The sequence below is a fragment of the Salvelinus namaycush genome, chromosome 15, assembly GCF_016432855.1.
Source record: "Salvelinus namaycush isolate Seneca chromosome 15, SaNama_1.0, whole genome shotgun sequence".
In the NCBI taxonomy this organism is placed as follows: Eukaryota; Metazoa; Chordata; class Actinopteri; order Salmoniformes; family Salmonidae; genus Salvelinus; species Salvelinus namaycush.
Window position 1 is genome coordinate 31,597,897 of NC_052321.1, and position 15,355 is coordinate 31,613,251.

The window sequence follows — 15,355 nt, forward strand, 5'->3', positions numbered from 1 at the left end:
TGCTTTGAGGACTTGCTTCCATTCAGCCACGAGCATTACTGAGGTCGGGCACTGACGTGGGAGATTAGGCCTGGCTCGCAGTTGGCGTTCCAGTTCATCCCAAAGGTCTTCAATGGGGTTGAGGTCAAGGCTCTGTGCAGGTCAATCAAGTTCTTCCACAATGATCTCACAAAGTTGTAAGCTCAGAATCGTCTAGAATGTCATTGTATGCTGTAGCGTTAAGATTTTCCTTCACTGGAACCTAGCCCGAACCATGAAAAACAGCCCCAGACAATTATTCCTCCTCCACCAAACTTTACATTTGGCACTCTGCAATTGGGGCAGGTAGCGTTCTCCTGGCATCTGCCAACCCCAGATTCGTCCGTGGGACTGTCAGATGGTGAAGCGTGATTCATCACTCCAGAGAACACGTTTCCACTGCTCCAGAGTCCAATGGAGGCGAGCTTTACACCACTCCAGCCGACGCTTGGCATCAACTTACAGTTGACCGGGGCAGCTCTAGCAGGGCAGAAATTTCACGAACTGACTTGTTGGAAAGGTGGCATCCTATGACGGTACCATGTTGAAAGTCAATGAGCTCTTCTATAAGGCCATTGCATAGCTGTGTGCCTTATTTTATATACCTGTCAGCAACGTGTGTGGCTGAAATAGCCAAATCGTCTAATTTGAAGGGGTGTCCACATACTTTTGTGTATATATAGTGTACTTTGATCTTGCAAAAATGACACAATGGAATCATTATTCAAGTCATTATGACAGTATAGATGTGTGTGCTCTGTTAGGACACCATCTACTTCCTCTTGTTTTATTATGGGGTATGGGGAAGCGGCAGAGAGACTAATAGGAAGTGATGTTACAGGAAGGAGAGGCTGCAGGAGGCTCACCAGCTGCAGCTGTTCAAGGCTAACCAGCGCCTCCTACTGGACTGGACCCTGAAGCAGAGCTCTGAGATGGGAGAGAAAGGCCTGCCCAAGAGCAAGAACGAAGCAGAGCGATTCATAGTAGAACATCAAGACTGGAAGGTGATGACTGATTATGATATTCAAGTTATCTTGGCTATCTTTCTAGGTCTCCTTGCTGTTTTATCTTTCTAGGTCTCACTAGGAAAGGAGGTTTTCAACCTTTCCTAGTGATGTTAAATAAAAGTTTTTAAAAATCCCCCAAATATTTTAAACTAACATAAGACCCATTTAAATTGCAAATGTATGTTTCCGGAAGAGATGAAATGTGTTAATTTGTTCTAGACTGAGATTGATGCACGGGGGGAGCGTATCGACTCTGTCAGAGACTTTGGCCTGAGTCTGGTAAAGTCTGGACACAGCTCATCATCAGAGATCAATAAGTCTCTGACCAAGCTGGAAGAGGCCAAGATGGGTCTGAGCCAGACCTGGCAGAACAGGAAGAAGACTCTGGATCAGGCTCTAGGCCTACAGGTAACCCTAACTTAGAGACATTTGTACAATTTATGTTGTGAATGTAGCTCATCGAACATTAGGCATGTTTTCCTGCTTATTTATTGCTTATTGGCAGTCAACGCACCTAATAAAATAAGGGTAAAATACATTTTAAAAAGTTACATAAATCTTGTTTTCATTTCAGATATTCCTTGGCTACATGGAGCAGAGTGAGAGCTGGTTGAGCAACAAGGAGGCCTTTCTGGCCAATGAAGACCTTGGGGTAGGAACTCAATGTATTTGCTCGTAAATTATGTGTGAACAATTTATGTAGGCCTTTTTAAAGGACTTATGAAGGCTGCATCAGATGTGTTGTTTAAATTGTGACATTGATTGATTATTGCAGAGTTCTCTCTCTGATGTGGAGACCCTCCAGAGAAAGCAAGCCCTGTTTGAGAACACTCTGGATGCTCAGATGGAGCAGGTGGAAGGAGTGGAGCGGTTCGCCCAACAGCTGATCCAGCAGAAACACTTTGACTTGGACAATATCAAGTGCAAGAGCAAGTCTGTGCTGCTCAGGTAGAAGCCAACAATGAACTATGAGCCAAATATTTCCCTGTTTTCAAAGACTGCCCATATACAAAGATATTGTTTGGTGTATGAAATGATTTCTTCTGCCTTTGTTTGCTATACCTGACTCAAAAACCATGCCTCTCTCCAGAAAAGGAAAACTGTTGGAAATGAGTAAGGTTCGCCGGAAGGCTCTTGAAGAATCTCTACAACTCCAGAAGTTCCTGGGTAGCAGCTATGAGGTATGAGAAGTTGGGTTTGCTTGATGAGTCCGCTTTAACCAACTCAATGTTAGTGTGGGTCGATGAGGTTGATATGCAAGACTAAAACATAAGTATACCCCTGAGTCAATACTTTGTAGAAGCACCTTTGGCGGCGATTACAGCTTTGAGTCATCTTGGGTATTTCTCTATCAGCTTTGCACTTCTTGATTTGGGGATTTTCTCGCATTCTTCCCTGCAGATTTTCTCAAGTTCTGTTAAATTAGATGGGTAGCTGCAGTGAACAGCAATCTTCAAGTCTTTCCACAGATTTTCAGTGGGATTCAAGTCTGGGCTTTGGCTGGGCCACTCAAGGATTTTCACATTCTTGTTCTGAAGCCATCCCGGTGTTGCTTTGGCTGTAAGCTTGGGGTCATTGTCCTATTGGAACGTAAATCTTCGTCCCAGTCTAAGGTTGTTGGCACTATGAAGTAGGTTCTCATCAAGGATTTGCCTGTATTTGCCTCCTTTCATTATTCCCTCTATTCTTTCCAGTCTCTCAGTCCCTGCCGCTGAAAAGCATCCCCATAGCATGATGTTCCCACCACCATGCTTTACGGTAGGGTGGTGTTAAATGGGTGATGAGCTGTGCCTGGTTCTCCAGACATAGCGCTTTGCATTCATGCCAAAACGTTTTGTCTCATCAGACCACTAAACCTTTTGCCTTATGATTTCAGTCTTTCACGTCTTTTTCCAAACTCCAGGCGTGCTGTCGTGCCTTTTTCTCAGGAGTGGCTTCTGTCTGGCCACTCCCACTAAGTCCAGATTGGTGAAGTGCTGTAGAGACTGTTGTCCTGGCAGGTTCTCCCATCTCAGCCAAGGAACTCTGTAGTTCTGTCAGAGTGTTCATTGGGTTCTTGATAATCTCCTTGACCAAGGTTTTTCTTGCCCGTTTGCTCAGTTTGGTTGGACGGCCAGCTCTAGGCAGAGTCTGGGTAGTTCAATATTTTTTCCATTTCCCAATGATGGAGACCACTGTGGTCATGGAAACTTTAAACACTCTAGAAATTGTTTTATACCCTCTCCCAGATATATGCCTCATCACAATTCTATCTCTGAGGTCTACGGACAGGTCCTTGGACTTAATAGTATATTTTCAGCTCTGACATGTTCTGTCAACTGTGGGACCTTATAGAGATAGGTGTGTGTCTTTCTAAATCATGTCCAATCAGTTGAATTGGCCACAGGTGGACTTCAATCAAGTTGTAGGGACATGGATTATAAAAGACAATTGGATGCTTCCTGAGCTTAATTTGGAGGTTCATAGCATCGGGTGTGTGAATACTTATGTAAATTAGATATTTCTGTGTTTCATTTTCACTTTGTCATTATGGGGTATTGTGTGTAGATGGGTGAGAACTAATCTATGTAATACATTTTGAATTTAGGCTGTAACACAAAATGTGGAATAAGTCAAGGGGTATGAATACTTTCTGAAGGCACTGTAAGTAATGTGTAGTACCTTGAACCTGTAAAGTAATGTGTGATAACTGAAACCTGCAGGTGTGCTCGTGGCTCAATGAGCGGAATGCAGTGGCCCTGGATGAAAGCTGGAGAGACCCCATCAACCTCCAGGCCAAACTACTGAAACACCAGAGCTTTGAGGCTGAGATCTTAGCGAACCGTAACCGAGTTGACACTCTTACTAAGGTATGTGTGAAGAAGTGCTTTCGGTGCACATTAATCACAGAGTAGTATCTCAGTACTTGCCTATGGCTTATGACAGCTCAATACACCTTAAGATAGAATAACATAGCTCCCTGTCCTTCATAGAATCTGCAAGGTCCTCTGTTCTGAGACCAGTGTCTCGGCAGATGTTATCCACAGTACAGTTAATAACACTTGCCTAGACCAGTCACTGCTAACTGAGTCAATGTTCACCCACAGGAGGGTGAGAGAATGATAGCAGCGGGTCACTCCACTCCTGGGAAGATCAAACTGTGGCTGAAGGACCTTAACCATGGCTGGGACCTGCTCCTCAACAACTGTAAAGAGAAGAAATCTCGTCTGCAGCAGGCCTACCAGGTATTTGCACCTCATAGACGTATTGTACTCATCTTTGATGATAGATACAGTAGATGATACTGTGAAAAAGAGAATGTAACTTTTATGAGATGATAAACTAAAAATCAAATCAAATTTTATTGGTCGCCTACACATACAAAAGTATGTTGATTAGGCTATTTCAGCCACACCCGCCGTTGCTGACGGGTGTATAAAATCGAGCACACCCATGCAATCTCCTTAGGGAAACATTGGTAATAGAATGATCTTACTGAAGAGCTCAGTGACTTTTAATGTGGCACCGTCATAGGATGTCACCTTTCCAACAAGTCCGTTCGTGAAAGTTTTGCGCTGTTAGAGCTGCCTCTGTCAAGTGTAAGTCCTGTTATTGTGAAGTGGAAATGTCTAGGAGCAACAACGGCTCAGCTTGTGGTAGGCTACACAAGCTCACAGAACGGGGCCGGCGAGTGCTGAACGAGACTGGCGAGTGCTAATGCATGTAAACGGGTAAAAATAGTCTGTCCTCGGGTTGCAATACTGCCTCTGCAAGCATTGTCAGCACAATAACTGTTTGTCGGGAGCTTCCTGAAATGGGTTTCCATGGCCGATCAGCCCCGCACAAGCCTAAGATCACCATGCACAATACCAAGCGTTGGCTGGAGTGGTGTAAAGCTCGCCGCCATTGGACTCTGGAGCAGTGGACACACATTCTCTGGAGTGATGAATTACGCTTCACCATCTGACAATCCGACGGATGAATCTGGGTTTGGCTGATGCCAGGAGAACGCTACCAACTGCGAGCCAGGCCTAATCGCCCAACATCAGTGCCCGACCTCACTAATGCTCTTGTGGCTGAATGGAAGCAAGTCCCTGCAGCAATGTTCCAACATCTAGTGGAAAGCCTTCCCAGAAAAGTGGAGTTTGTTATAGCAGCAAAGGGGGGACCAACTCCATTTTAATGTCCATGATTTTCGAATGAGACGTTTGACGAGCAGGTGTCCAGATACTTTTGGTCTTGTAGTGTATTTGCAGAGACAACATCCCCTCCAGGTAAAGTAATAAAGCATTCTGCTTTAAAGGCCGAATGCAGCTGTTTTTATTTCAATATCAAATATTTTTTGGGCAACAATTAAATACCTGACTTTTATAGTTTTCCATTAAAATGGTTGAAAAGAAACAAAAATAGCTTTTTAACAAAAATAATTCTCAAACAAGAATTTAGCTAGGACTGTTTGGGAGTGGTCGGAGTTAGACTCTCTTTTGTTATTGGACTATATTAACTTATATCGGCTGTTGATGTCACGAGGCAAGCCAAAACTCCACCCATGCAAAACCTGCTGAATAGAAGGTCTTGTGTAGATTGTACCAGCAACTATTAGGAAATAACACTGATCAAATGCCTTCATACTTTTACAGTGTTAGTTTCATCAGCTGTTGTACAATATGATATAAAACACATTTTGACTGCTCTTGGTCTTTAAGCTATAATTCTTCTATGAATTTGTTCTTTTCTACCACCAGGCTTTAAAGTTCCAACGTTCTCTGGACGACATCGAGGAGTGGCTTGGGTCCGTAGAAGTTGAAGTAACCAACGAGGACTGTGGCACTGACCTCCCGTCAGTCAGCAGGCTGCTGAAGGCTCTACAGGACCTGGAGGAGGTAGTGGATGGCTATCTGGAGAGGATCCAGGGCCTGGTGGATACAGCCAAGGACTTCAGCTCCAAGGGCAACTTCCTGGCCCAGAAGATCCAGCAACGAGTAGGCCAAACTGTCAATAGGTACGTTGTTGTTTTTTGTCAAAGATATATAAATAATACTGGCAAAGCATATAATGTCTTTGATTCTCCCCAACTACATTTAAATATTAGTCAGAGTACGAGACAGATTAACAAAACACACATTTATTACTATGTAACAGAGCACACACACACACACACCAATACTGCATGGCTGTGAGACTGTGCTTGTGAAAGGAAATGTAAGGGTTTTACACAGTAGTAAGTTTTGGGTCTTTTTTTTTTTCATGGTCCTTCGAGACTGATTTTAACCAACCTTCGTTATTGCAGATATAACAGTCTGGCTGAGCCATTGCAAAACCGACGGGAGACCTTAGAATCCTGGCAGCTGTTGTTCCAGTTCTACCGTGACATGGAGGATGAGCTGGTCTGGGTCCAGGACAAACTGCCCTCTGCCTCCGCCAAAGACTGGGGAACCTCCCTACAGAGTACTCAGTCTATGGTCAAAAAACATCAGGTCAGAGACAGGGATGGTCAATGTTCCAGTTTGCAGTTAAAACCTCTCTGGGATAGCGGGACGCTTGCGTCCCACCTGGCCAATAGCCAGGGAAAATGTAGAGCGCCAAATTCAAAAATATTATATAAAATCAAACTTTCATTAAATCACACATATAAGATACCAAATTAAAGCTACACTCGTTGTGAATCCAGCCAACATGTCAGATTTCAAAAAGGCTTTTCGGCGAAAGCATAAGATGCTATTATCTGATGATAGCACAATGTCAACAAAGAGAGTGTAGCATATTTCAACCATGCCGGCGCTACTCAAAACGCATATATAAAATATAAAACATGCATTACCTTTGACGAGATTCTTTTGTTGGCACTCCAATATGTCCCATAAACATCACAAATGGTCCTTTTGTTCGATTAATTCCGTCCATATATATCCAAATTGTCCATTTATTTGGCGCGGTTGATCCAGAAAAAAACAGCTTCCAATTTGCGCAAAGTCACTACAAAATATCTAAAAAATTACCTCTAAACTTTGCCAAAACATTTCAAAGTACTTTTGTAATACAACTTAAGGTATTTGTAAACGTTAATAATCGATCAAATTGAAGACGGGTCTATCGGTTTTCAATACAGGAGATCAACAAACAAACGCTACATTTTTTAGTCTTGCGCAACTCTCAAACAGTACACAAGACGTTACTCTACTTCCTGATGGCCTTCTTCTTCATTGCACAAATGAATAACCTCAACCTATTTCCCAAGACTGGAGACATCCAGTGGAAGCAGTAGGAACTGAGAACAGAGTGATTAGAAATCTGGCCTCCCAATGAAAACTCATTGAACAGACAGTGACTTAAAAAAATAGAATAAAATAATGGTTAGTCCTCAGGGTTTTGCCTGCTACATAAGTTCTGTTATACTTACAGATATGATTCAAACAGTTTTAGAAACTTCAGAGTGTTTTCTATCCAAATCTACTAATAATATGCATATCTTATATTCTGGGGATGAGTAGAACGAAGTTGAAATTGGGCACGCAATTTTTCCCAAAGTGAAAACTCTGCCCCCTATCCTAGAGTATTTTAAGATACTAACAACAACGTTAGGCTTGGGTTTCTGTCAAGAACTTTGTGAGAAATGTATTTGTAAAAAGTGTTATGCATGTAAGATTCCATTGGTTGATTGGTTGAACCTCTGTGTCTGTGTGTGTGTGTGTGTGCAGGCTCTGGTGCAAGAGATAGCGAGCCGTACCCCTCTGATGCAGGCTGTCCAGACCGCAGGGCAGAACCTGGTGAGGGGCAGACACTTTGCCTCGCATGAGATCAGCAAGAAGCTGGCTGAGCTCAAGAAGATTTTTGAGAGCCTGAAGACAGAGTCAGAAAACAGGGGCCGACTGCTACAGGAGGCTCTGAAGATACAGACCTTCCTCTCTGAGGTAGATAACTGTGACCACTGACCATACTCTCTATACATTCTCTTTGGACACAAACACAGGTTCCACAATCCACAAAAACTCTCTCCCAATACATTTTTCTACCCAACTTTCTACAGTGAGGGACTTTTATGTGCCACCCAGATATGATGCCCACTGAAGAACCTTTTATAAGCTTACGTTTCTCTTTAGGTTTCAGAACTACAACTGTGGATGGATGAGCAGAGACCAATGTTAGAGTCCAAAGATTTTGGGAAGAGTGAGGAGGCCACCGAGGTCCTCCTGAGGAAGCTGGACTCTGTAGACCTGGACATGGAGAACCAGCGGCTGAAAGTAGAGTCTCTTCAGGAGACTGGCGCTAAACTGGAGCACTGTGGCCACCCCAACAGGTACAGTATACAAACCTTACAGTATGTACATTATTCACTTTATCTGTTATCATTGTCAGGAATTAACATATGTGGTCTCACAGATATATTCATATTCTATATTCACATATTTAACTACATTCACATATTTGAAATATGTACATTTAGTGATTTCTAAATCCATTTAGTTTATTTCTTAATGTTTGTCTCTCCTTCCAAATGTTGTAAGCCCATTGACATGATACCATTTCTCTCATTTCACGTCAGCCATTTAGTGAGTAAGAGTCTTCCAGACGTGCTGGATGAGTATGAGAGTCTGCTGCGTGTCTCTGGCTCGCGACGGGCAGCTCTGGAGGACCAGCTGAACCTTTATGTGTTTGAGAGAGAGGCCCGGGAGCTGCAGAACTGGCTGTGCTCCCGCAAGACCCTGGCTGAGTCAGAAGACTTTGGACAAGACCTGGAGGATGTGGAGGTATAGATGCAGAGTGGACTATTCCATTGGTTCCATTATACAGAGCAAATTAGGTGCAGCTCAAGTGTTTTTAAAAGTTTTGACCCATGTCTTGGAGGATGGGAATAGGGCCAGTATGGATAAGCCAAGTACTGGACCGTTTGTATCAGCTGTTGGGTGTATGTATCGTTTATATATTGCTGTAGCGAAAAACAATCGTTGTGAGATTACAGTCTTGGTAAAGTAATGTAATCAGACAAGTAATGATCGATATCGAATGCATTTTAGTTTAGAGGCAGAGGCCACGCTTTTCTTAATAAAGTTATGTTCTTCCAGATGTTGCAGAAGAAGTTTGAAGACTTTGTGGCTGAGGTGAACACGCTGGGCCAGAGTAAACTCAGCACTGTTCAACAACTACGACAGGAGGTGAAGTCTGCTGAAGGCCCGAGACGAGAGGCAGCGCTGCACAAGTTATGGGACGAGCTCAACCGGAATGTGAAGATTAGAGCGGAGGTAAAAGTCTAAGTCCAGTTCTTCTATCAATAATATTTTAAGTCACTACTTAAGTGGGACATTAAACGGTAGGGAAGAAAGGCAACGTCTACTCACAATTCTATAGTGGCCCTATTTTTCCCCCCCAGCTCCTGTACCAAGCTTGATGTGCGTTAAACACTCTCCTTCTAAGTATTATTTACATATTACTGTGGGTAATTGACCTGAGCCATGATGATTTATCAGCCATTTTGTGTGACAGAACCTGAAGTCTGCCCGAGAGGTGCACCAGTTTGATCATGACGTGGACGAGCTGAAGGGTTGGATGAGTGAGAAGGAGGTGGTGTTGGACTCTGACGACCACGATCATGATCTACTCAGTATCCAGGCACTCATCAGACAACATGAAGGACTGGAGGTACAGTACACAACCAAAGTTTATTTAACATGTTTGACTGAGATGTTAGCAGAGCAGTTTCATTGAGGCAGACTCCAAAGATTCACCATTTCATTAGCCATCCAAGACCTGATGACTTGCTTTAGCTCCCTAAATGAATGCCTTTAACTCGGTGGGCTAACAGCCGGTTACACTAACTCACCCATCAAATAACTGTTTGCTTCCAGAGAGACTTGGCGGTCATCGAGGGAGAGGTGTCTCGGACTAAAGAGGAGGGGCGGGGCCTAACCAGGAAGTACCCCCAGGTGCAGGCCAGTCTGGGTGAGAGACTACAGGAAGTGGAGGCTAGCTGGGCTAGTCTGCATGCCAAGGCCATCCAACGCAGGAAGAGACTGGGGCAGGCTGAGGCTATGCAGAGATACCTCACAGAGTGGACAGAACTCATGTAGGTCTACTTCTTTTGATTTCATGTAATTAGGTTTGATAAGATAAGACCCAAGATGAGAGCCAATTCTATAATATCACATTTATGATGTGCTTATAGATGTGTAATGTATGCTTTATGAACGTATAATTATTGAGGTGTGACCTGGATCTAATTTGAACATTTTTAAGTAAATTGAAGTGCTATTCTTTTTTCAATTATGAGGTTATTTTATTTTTCCCTGTGTTGCCCAGGGCATGGCTGAAAGAGACCCTGTCCCTGGTGAGAGGGGAGGGGTCAGGAGGGGAGGGTGCTGACCTGGAGCAGCTAATCAAAAGACACGAAGAGTACCATGTTCAGATTGACAAGCAGCTCAACAAATCACAGGCTGTGAAAGATGAGGGCAGATACCTCGTGGAGGAAGGCAACTTCATGTGCCAAGAGGTAATAGCACAGTACTTAACAATTTAGACATAATGTCAAAGAAACCTAAACATCAATGTAATGGCAAGATACGGAAATGTTCCGTTTCTCTTTTGCTATTGAATTTGCATTATTTTAAGCATTATTGTCCTTGTTTCTATTAATATGTCTTGTGTCACAATGTTAAATATTGTTATAGGAACATTTAATAAAGATATCTATTGCTGCCAAATTGCAGTTGGAGGAGCGTCTTCTGGAGCTGCAGGAGCTGGAGATGCGGGTGCAGGAGGTCTGGGAGGAGAGGAGGGTGTTGTACCAGGAGGAACTGGAGATCCTACATCTACAGAGGGAGCTGGAGCAGGCAGAGCACTGGCTCAGTACCTACGAAGCTACTCTGAGGGTAGAGGAGTACGGGGTGAGTCTTTTAACTGGTGGACAGCCCAATTAAAAGCCTAGGTGTTAACATAGGATTGTGGTGCAGGAGACCAGGGTTTGAACCTTGTCACTTATATAAGTCATCATGCTTTCTGACAATACTATGAAATAGTGAATATTTTCTTGAATTCAAGATTTTTGATGATACTGGTCCTTGGTTTTAGTGCTATGTATTTTCCTTTTCGACCCACTAAGTGAAAGTTGGTTAAGCCTGGTTAAGATGCTCAGTGACGTCTCCTTTCCCAGGACTCTGTGTCAGACGTTCTGGAGTTAATGAAGAAACAGGAGGACTTGGAGGCTATGATTCAAGCCCAGAGTGACAGGTTTAGCACCTTACAGAAGAAGAAAACACAGGTGAGTGAAAGATGAGAGGACGCTATTCACCTTTCCTGACAACTGATGTTATGGCTGTTGAATTTTGGCTAACTCCATTAAACCATACAACTCCTTTTGGTTTTGAACAATGACAACCCAAAAGATGGCTTTGGCATGGATACAGTAGATTACTCTCACACATAGTTGTATTATATATTTTTTAGAGAGAGCAGAGATTACAAAGCCTCCATGGTGATGATGGAGAAAATTCCAGGAAGAAGCTTTCCAGGGTGACCTCCCTGAAGAGGAAACCGTCTGACCCGAAGACCCCCCGACCCACTGGCCCTAAACTCCTAAAACCCACAGACCGGGTCCGTAGAACCAGCACCGGCAAAACACCTGATCCAGATTCATCTCCCTCCATCTCCAGTAGCCCCCCTCCCAGCCCCGCCCCTAGGGCCCTGACCACCCAGAACCCTGCCTCTGTGGCCCCCTCTAGATCCCCACGCTTCGCCCCTCCAGTCAACCCTCCTCCATCCCCTCCATCCTCTCCCACTACAGAGAGCAGTAGCCACTCCTGCTACAGACCCCATAGATTGTCAGTGAAGGAAGAAGAGTTGCCTCCCACAGATAGACCATCTATCGCCCCCAAGCCAAGGCTCTCCCTCAAAGAGACGTTAGCCAGGCATGAGAAGCTGGCCCCAGAAACACCTGTGTCGGCCCCAACCTCACCTGAGCCAGCCTCACATGCATCTCCCCTACCCTCACCTGTATCTGCACCTGTCCTCTCTGAAAATCCTGAGCAGCCAGATAACGAACCCACCACACCCCCTAAACTCCCTCCCCTTTCCGGAGATGTCCCTCCCCCCTCCAGAGACCTGCCCCCTTCCCCTCTACTGCTACACCACAGGAAACTAGAGGACCTACCAGAGGAGATGGCTACGCTGTCAGACTCGACATCTGATGTGAGATCAGATCACTAACTAACTAATTAACAAACTACACTGAGTCTGAGTGGATAGCACATGTTTGTTTACGTTTTACACTATGTCTACTGTTTTCCATCTTGAGAACTGTGTTGTTTACATCTGTGTAGGTCAGTGGTCAAGTGCCTGCCAGAATGGATGGGATGTTGGAGATCAAGGTGAAACAAAGCGGAAACAAAGTAAGACCCTGTTTTACTTTCTCAATGTGGGAGACCGAAACATTCTGACCTAAAACAATTGTTTATGCTAGGTCATCTCCGGTGTTTTTTTTTTTAATGAACAAATCATTCATAATTTACAGTTAGATAAAGCAGTAAAACTGTGAAACTGTATTGGTTTGCAGGGTTTGGAGAACTGGGATGCTGTCTATGCATTACTGGAGCGGGAGACACTCAATCTTTTCAAAGACAGAGACGCAGCTACAGAGGTACTGCTTATTCATCAAGTCTACAGAAAAATATTTTAAAGTTAAATTCACAGGTGCTTTTAGAGAGAACAATGACTTTTGAACGTACAGTATGTCACTGCTTTTTTACAGAGGTCTTCCCTATGGCCCCCCATCAATATGGTTGGAGCAGTGTGTAAGGAAAACCCATACTATAGGAGAAAAGACCATACCTTCAAACTAACGTGAGCCTTTCACATTATTGAAAGAGAATCCATGCTTAAAGTGGAAAATCAAGCTATTTCTAAGTACTATATAAAACATGCCATGTTAGAAGTTTGAGGACTTGTAATAAAGTATACAAAGACTGCTCCTCTGACAAAATGTAAATGTATGTGACCGTCTGTTCTGCTTTCTGTGTATGTCCGTTAGTCTGCATGATGGAAGTCAGTACCTGTTCGCTGCCTTTAGCCGAGAGCAGCAGCTCAAATGGGTAGAGGAACTTCAGAACTGCACCAAGTCTGGAAGCTCCTCTGACTCTGAGGATTCTGGGTAAGGCAACTGTCAAACAGAAGGGCCATTTCTTAAAATGTTGTTATTATAAATGAATAACACATATTTTACCAGTGCCTTTACCGAATAGTTTGCCAAATAAACAATTTATTTGAATCCTGGTGTTTTTGAGTGATGTTCTCATTATAAAATTGAGTGAATATAGTATCTTGATATTTGAAAAATTTGCCAATTCCCATTTCTTTCAGGAACTCCTCAAAGGACACAGTAGATCACCAGTACTCCAAACAGGTCAACATCAATGATGCTTCTGAGAACAAAGGGTTTCTCAGAGTTGGCTCCAGTGAAAGTGTTGGTTCCAGAGTTGGCTCCAGAGAAAGTGTGGTTTCCAATGAAAGTTTTGAGAGCGATATAGGGCCACCACCAAAGCCCCCCCATACCTATTACAACAAGCACCGCTACCCTACAGGAGGGGGGACCAAAGATGAAGGTGAGACTACACATGCATTAGTTTCCCACAACTTGAAATATTACAAAAACAACCATTTTGAAACTGAAATAAATTCCAGGTGAGACTGCATAACCAAAACAATGGTTACAAACAACCATTTTTGTACAGAAAGATATTAAATTCTTCACTACATTTTTTGGCATGTTAACATTGTAATATTATTACTAAATCCTTATAAAATACTCTGAACTACTTTGATGCCTCATAACATAATGTGCGGTCTTGTTCCAGGGACTGTAATAACTCAGAGACTGAGTTCCTTACAGAGGAGCCATCCTCCCACTGCCCAACCTCCTCTACCTCCACAAAGCCTCAATGACCCTGAGACCAAAGACAAACCCAAGAACAAGAGTGTCTTCAAGAAGCTCTTCGGAAAGTGATTTGGGATATTTCCTGTGTTATTAGAATAGAGTCATCATAACAATTTATATCTTAATATTACCTTTACAATGGTCAAATCAAATGCCACAATCTTTCTGTTGTTAACCATTAGCATTGGTTTATGATATGTTAGCAACAATTTATATGTTAATTTTCTCCTTGTGTTGATGTACTCAAGATGGCTGCATGCTCATGAGATTTAATGCCAGTGCCTATATAAAAAGCGAATTTATTTATTCAATAGAAAAAATTACATTCAGTTGGCCTATTTCATTTTACACATTTCAAACCACAGTCATTTTCGAATCACCACATTTGGTAATTTAACTAATATCTCTTGTGTAGGAACATATAAATAGATCATCCTTACCATGCTCAAACGAAGTTTCACGCTAATTATGCATGATGTCAATGACAGATTTGCCGATATTAGAATTATGCATGTGTATTTTAAGTAAATATGTCACCGATATTTAATTGTATGGATTATAGGCTGCCAATCTTGTTTTGAAAATGTGAGAATATTTTTATCAGCACATTGAAATACATGATATGAAGTGTATTCTTATCTTTTAAATATTTTAGTCAAACGAAATGAGAGGACATTTTTCAAAGTTAGTATAATTTTTGCAATTCATTTTCATGCCATAATTTAATGACCTTGTGATTAGGTTGGGTGTACTTTTACCACTTTTACGTTATACATTTTGCAAAAGTCATTCGTATTTTAATTATTTTCGGTTTAGACTGCAACTAAGAATCAACAAAATTACATATTTCAGATTGAGAATGTGTTAGTATAATAAAAGCCTGCATTCAGATAAAATTAGGGGCCAATTTTTGTCATCCAATATTCCACATGTATCATGCTTTTTTGTGTAGGCTAGTAGCCAAAAGACTTTCTCTTTTGGTCATCTGAATAAACGGTTAAGTATGTTTTGCGGATTCTGTAAAAAATACATGTCTTTGATGGAAATGTTCAATTTCACGGATTGAGAAATGCGTAAAGAATTGGAATACAACATACAACCCTACAATAAGTGTCAGCGAAGTACATGCCACAAATGAATGATCTTTCAGCATTTTCGATCCTAGGCCTTCCGGACTATATGCCTTCTTGAATCAGCAACATTTGCTACCGCTTGATGGCGTCACAGACAATAAAGCAACAAGACAGTCTATTCCTCAAGTCTATTCCTTGCAGTTCAAAAGTTAATTCGAGATGTTGCCATTGATTTAACATCTTGAGCTTTGTCTATTTGTGATTGTTGCATTTAACTTGTTAAACAATTTGGGTAATGTGCCATGATATTTCAGGTCATGGGTTTGATTACTCATTTGGTGTCATTAGGCTAGGCGACG

General features: G+C 42.5%; 1 protein-coding gene across 1 annotated transcript in view; it reads left to right on the forward strand.

Moving 5' to 3' along the window:
- Positions 1-15,355, forward strand: part of sptbn5 (spectrin, beta, non-erythrocytic 5) — a 57,945-nt gene extending 42,590 nt beyond the window's left edge. Inside the window, exons 47-71 of the mRNA XM_039009105.1 lie at positions 860-1,022; positions 1,245-1,433; positions 1,600-1,677; positions 1,801-1,973; positions 2,116-2,206; positions 3,728-3,874; positions 4,112-4,249; positions 5,750-6,006; positions 6,295-6,481; positions 7,703-7,915; positions 8,105-8,301; positions 8,548-8,752; positions 9,068-9,244; positions 9,486-9,641; positions 9,848-10,065; positions 10,299-10,488; positions 10,706-10,882; positions 11,149-11,256; positions 11,442-12,182; positions 12,314-12,382; positions 12,547-12,630; positions 12,742-12,833; positions 13,021-13,140; positions 13,350-13,591; positions 13,844-15,355. Coding sequence (XP_038865033.1) covers positions 860-1,022; positions 1,245-1,433; positions 1,600-1,677; positions 1,801-1,973; positions 2,116-2,206; positions 3,728-3,874; positions 4,112-4,249; positions 5,750-6,006; positions 6,295-6,481; positions 7,703-7,915; positions 8,105-8,301; positions 8,548-8,752; positions 9,068-9,244; positions 9,486-9,641; positions 9,848-10,065; positions 10,299-10,488; positions 10,706-10,882; positions 11,149-11,256; positions 11,442-12,182; positions 12,314-12,382; positions 12,547-12,630; positions 12,742-12,833; positions 13,021-13,140; positions 13,350-13,591; positions 13,844-13,992 — 4,561 coding nt within the window. The 3' untranslated portion in view covers positions 13,993-15,355. The remainder of the gene's footprint in view (positions 1-859; positions 1,023-1,244; positions 1,434-1,599; positions 1,678-1,800; positions 1,974-2,115; positions 2,207-3,727; positions 3,875-4,111; positions 4,250-5,749; positions 6,007-6,294; positions 6,482-7,702; positions 7,916-8,104; positions 8,302-8,547; positions 8,753-9,067; positions 9,245-9,485; positions 9,642-9,847; positions 10,066-10,298; positions 10,489-10,705; positions 10,883-11,148; positions 11,257-11,441; positions 12,183-12,313; positions 12,383-12,546; positions 12,631-12,741; positions 12,834-13,020; positions 13,141-13,349; positions 13,592-13,843) is intronic.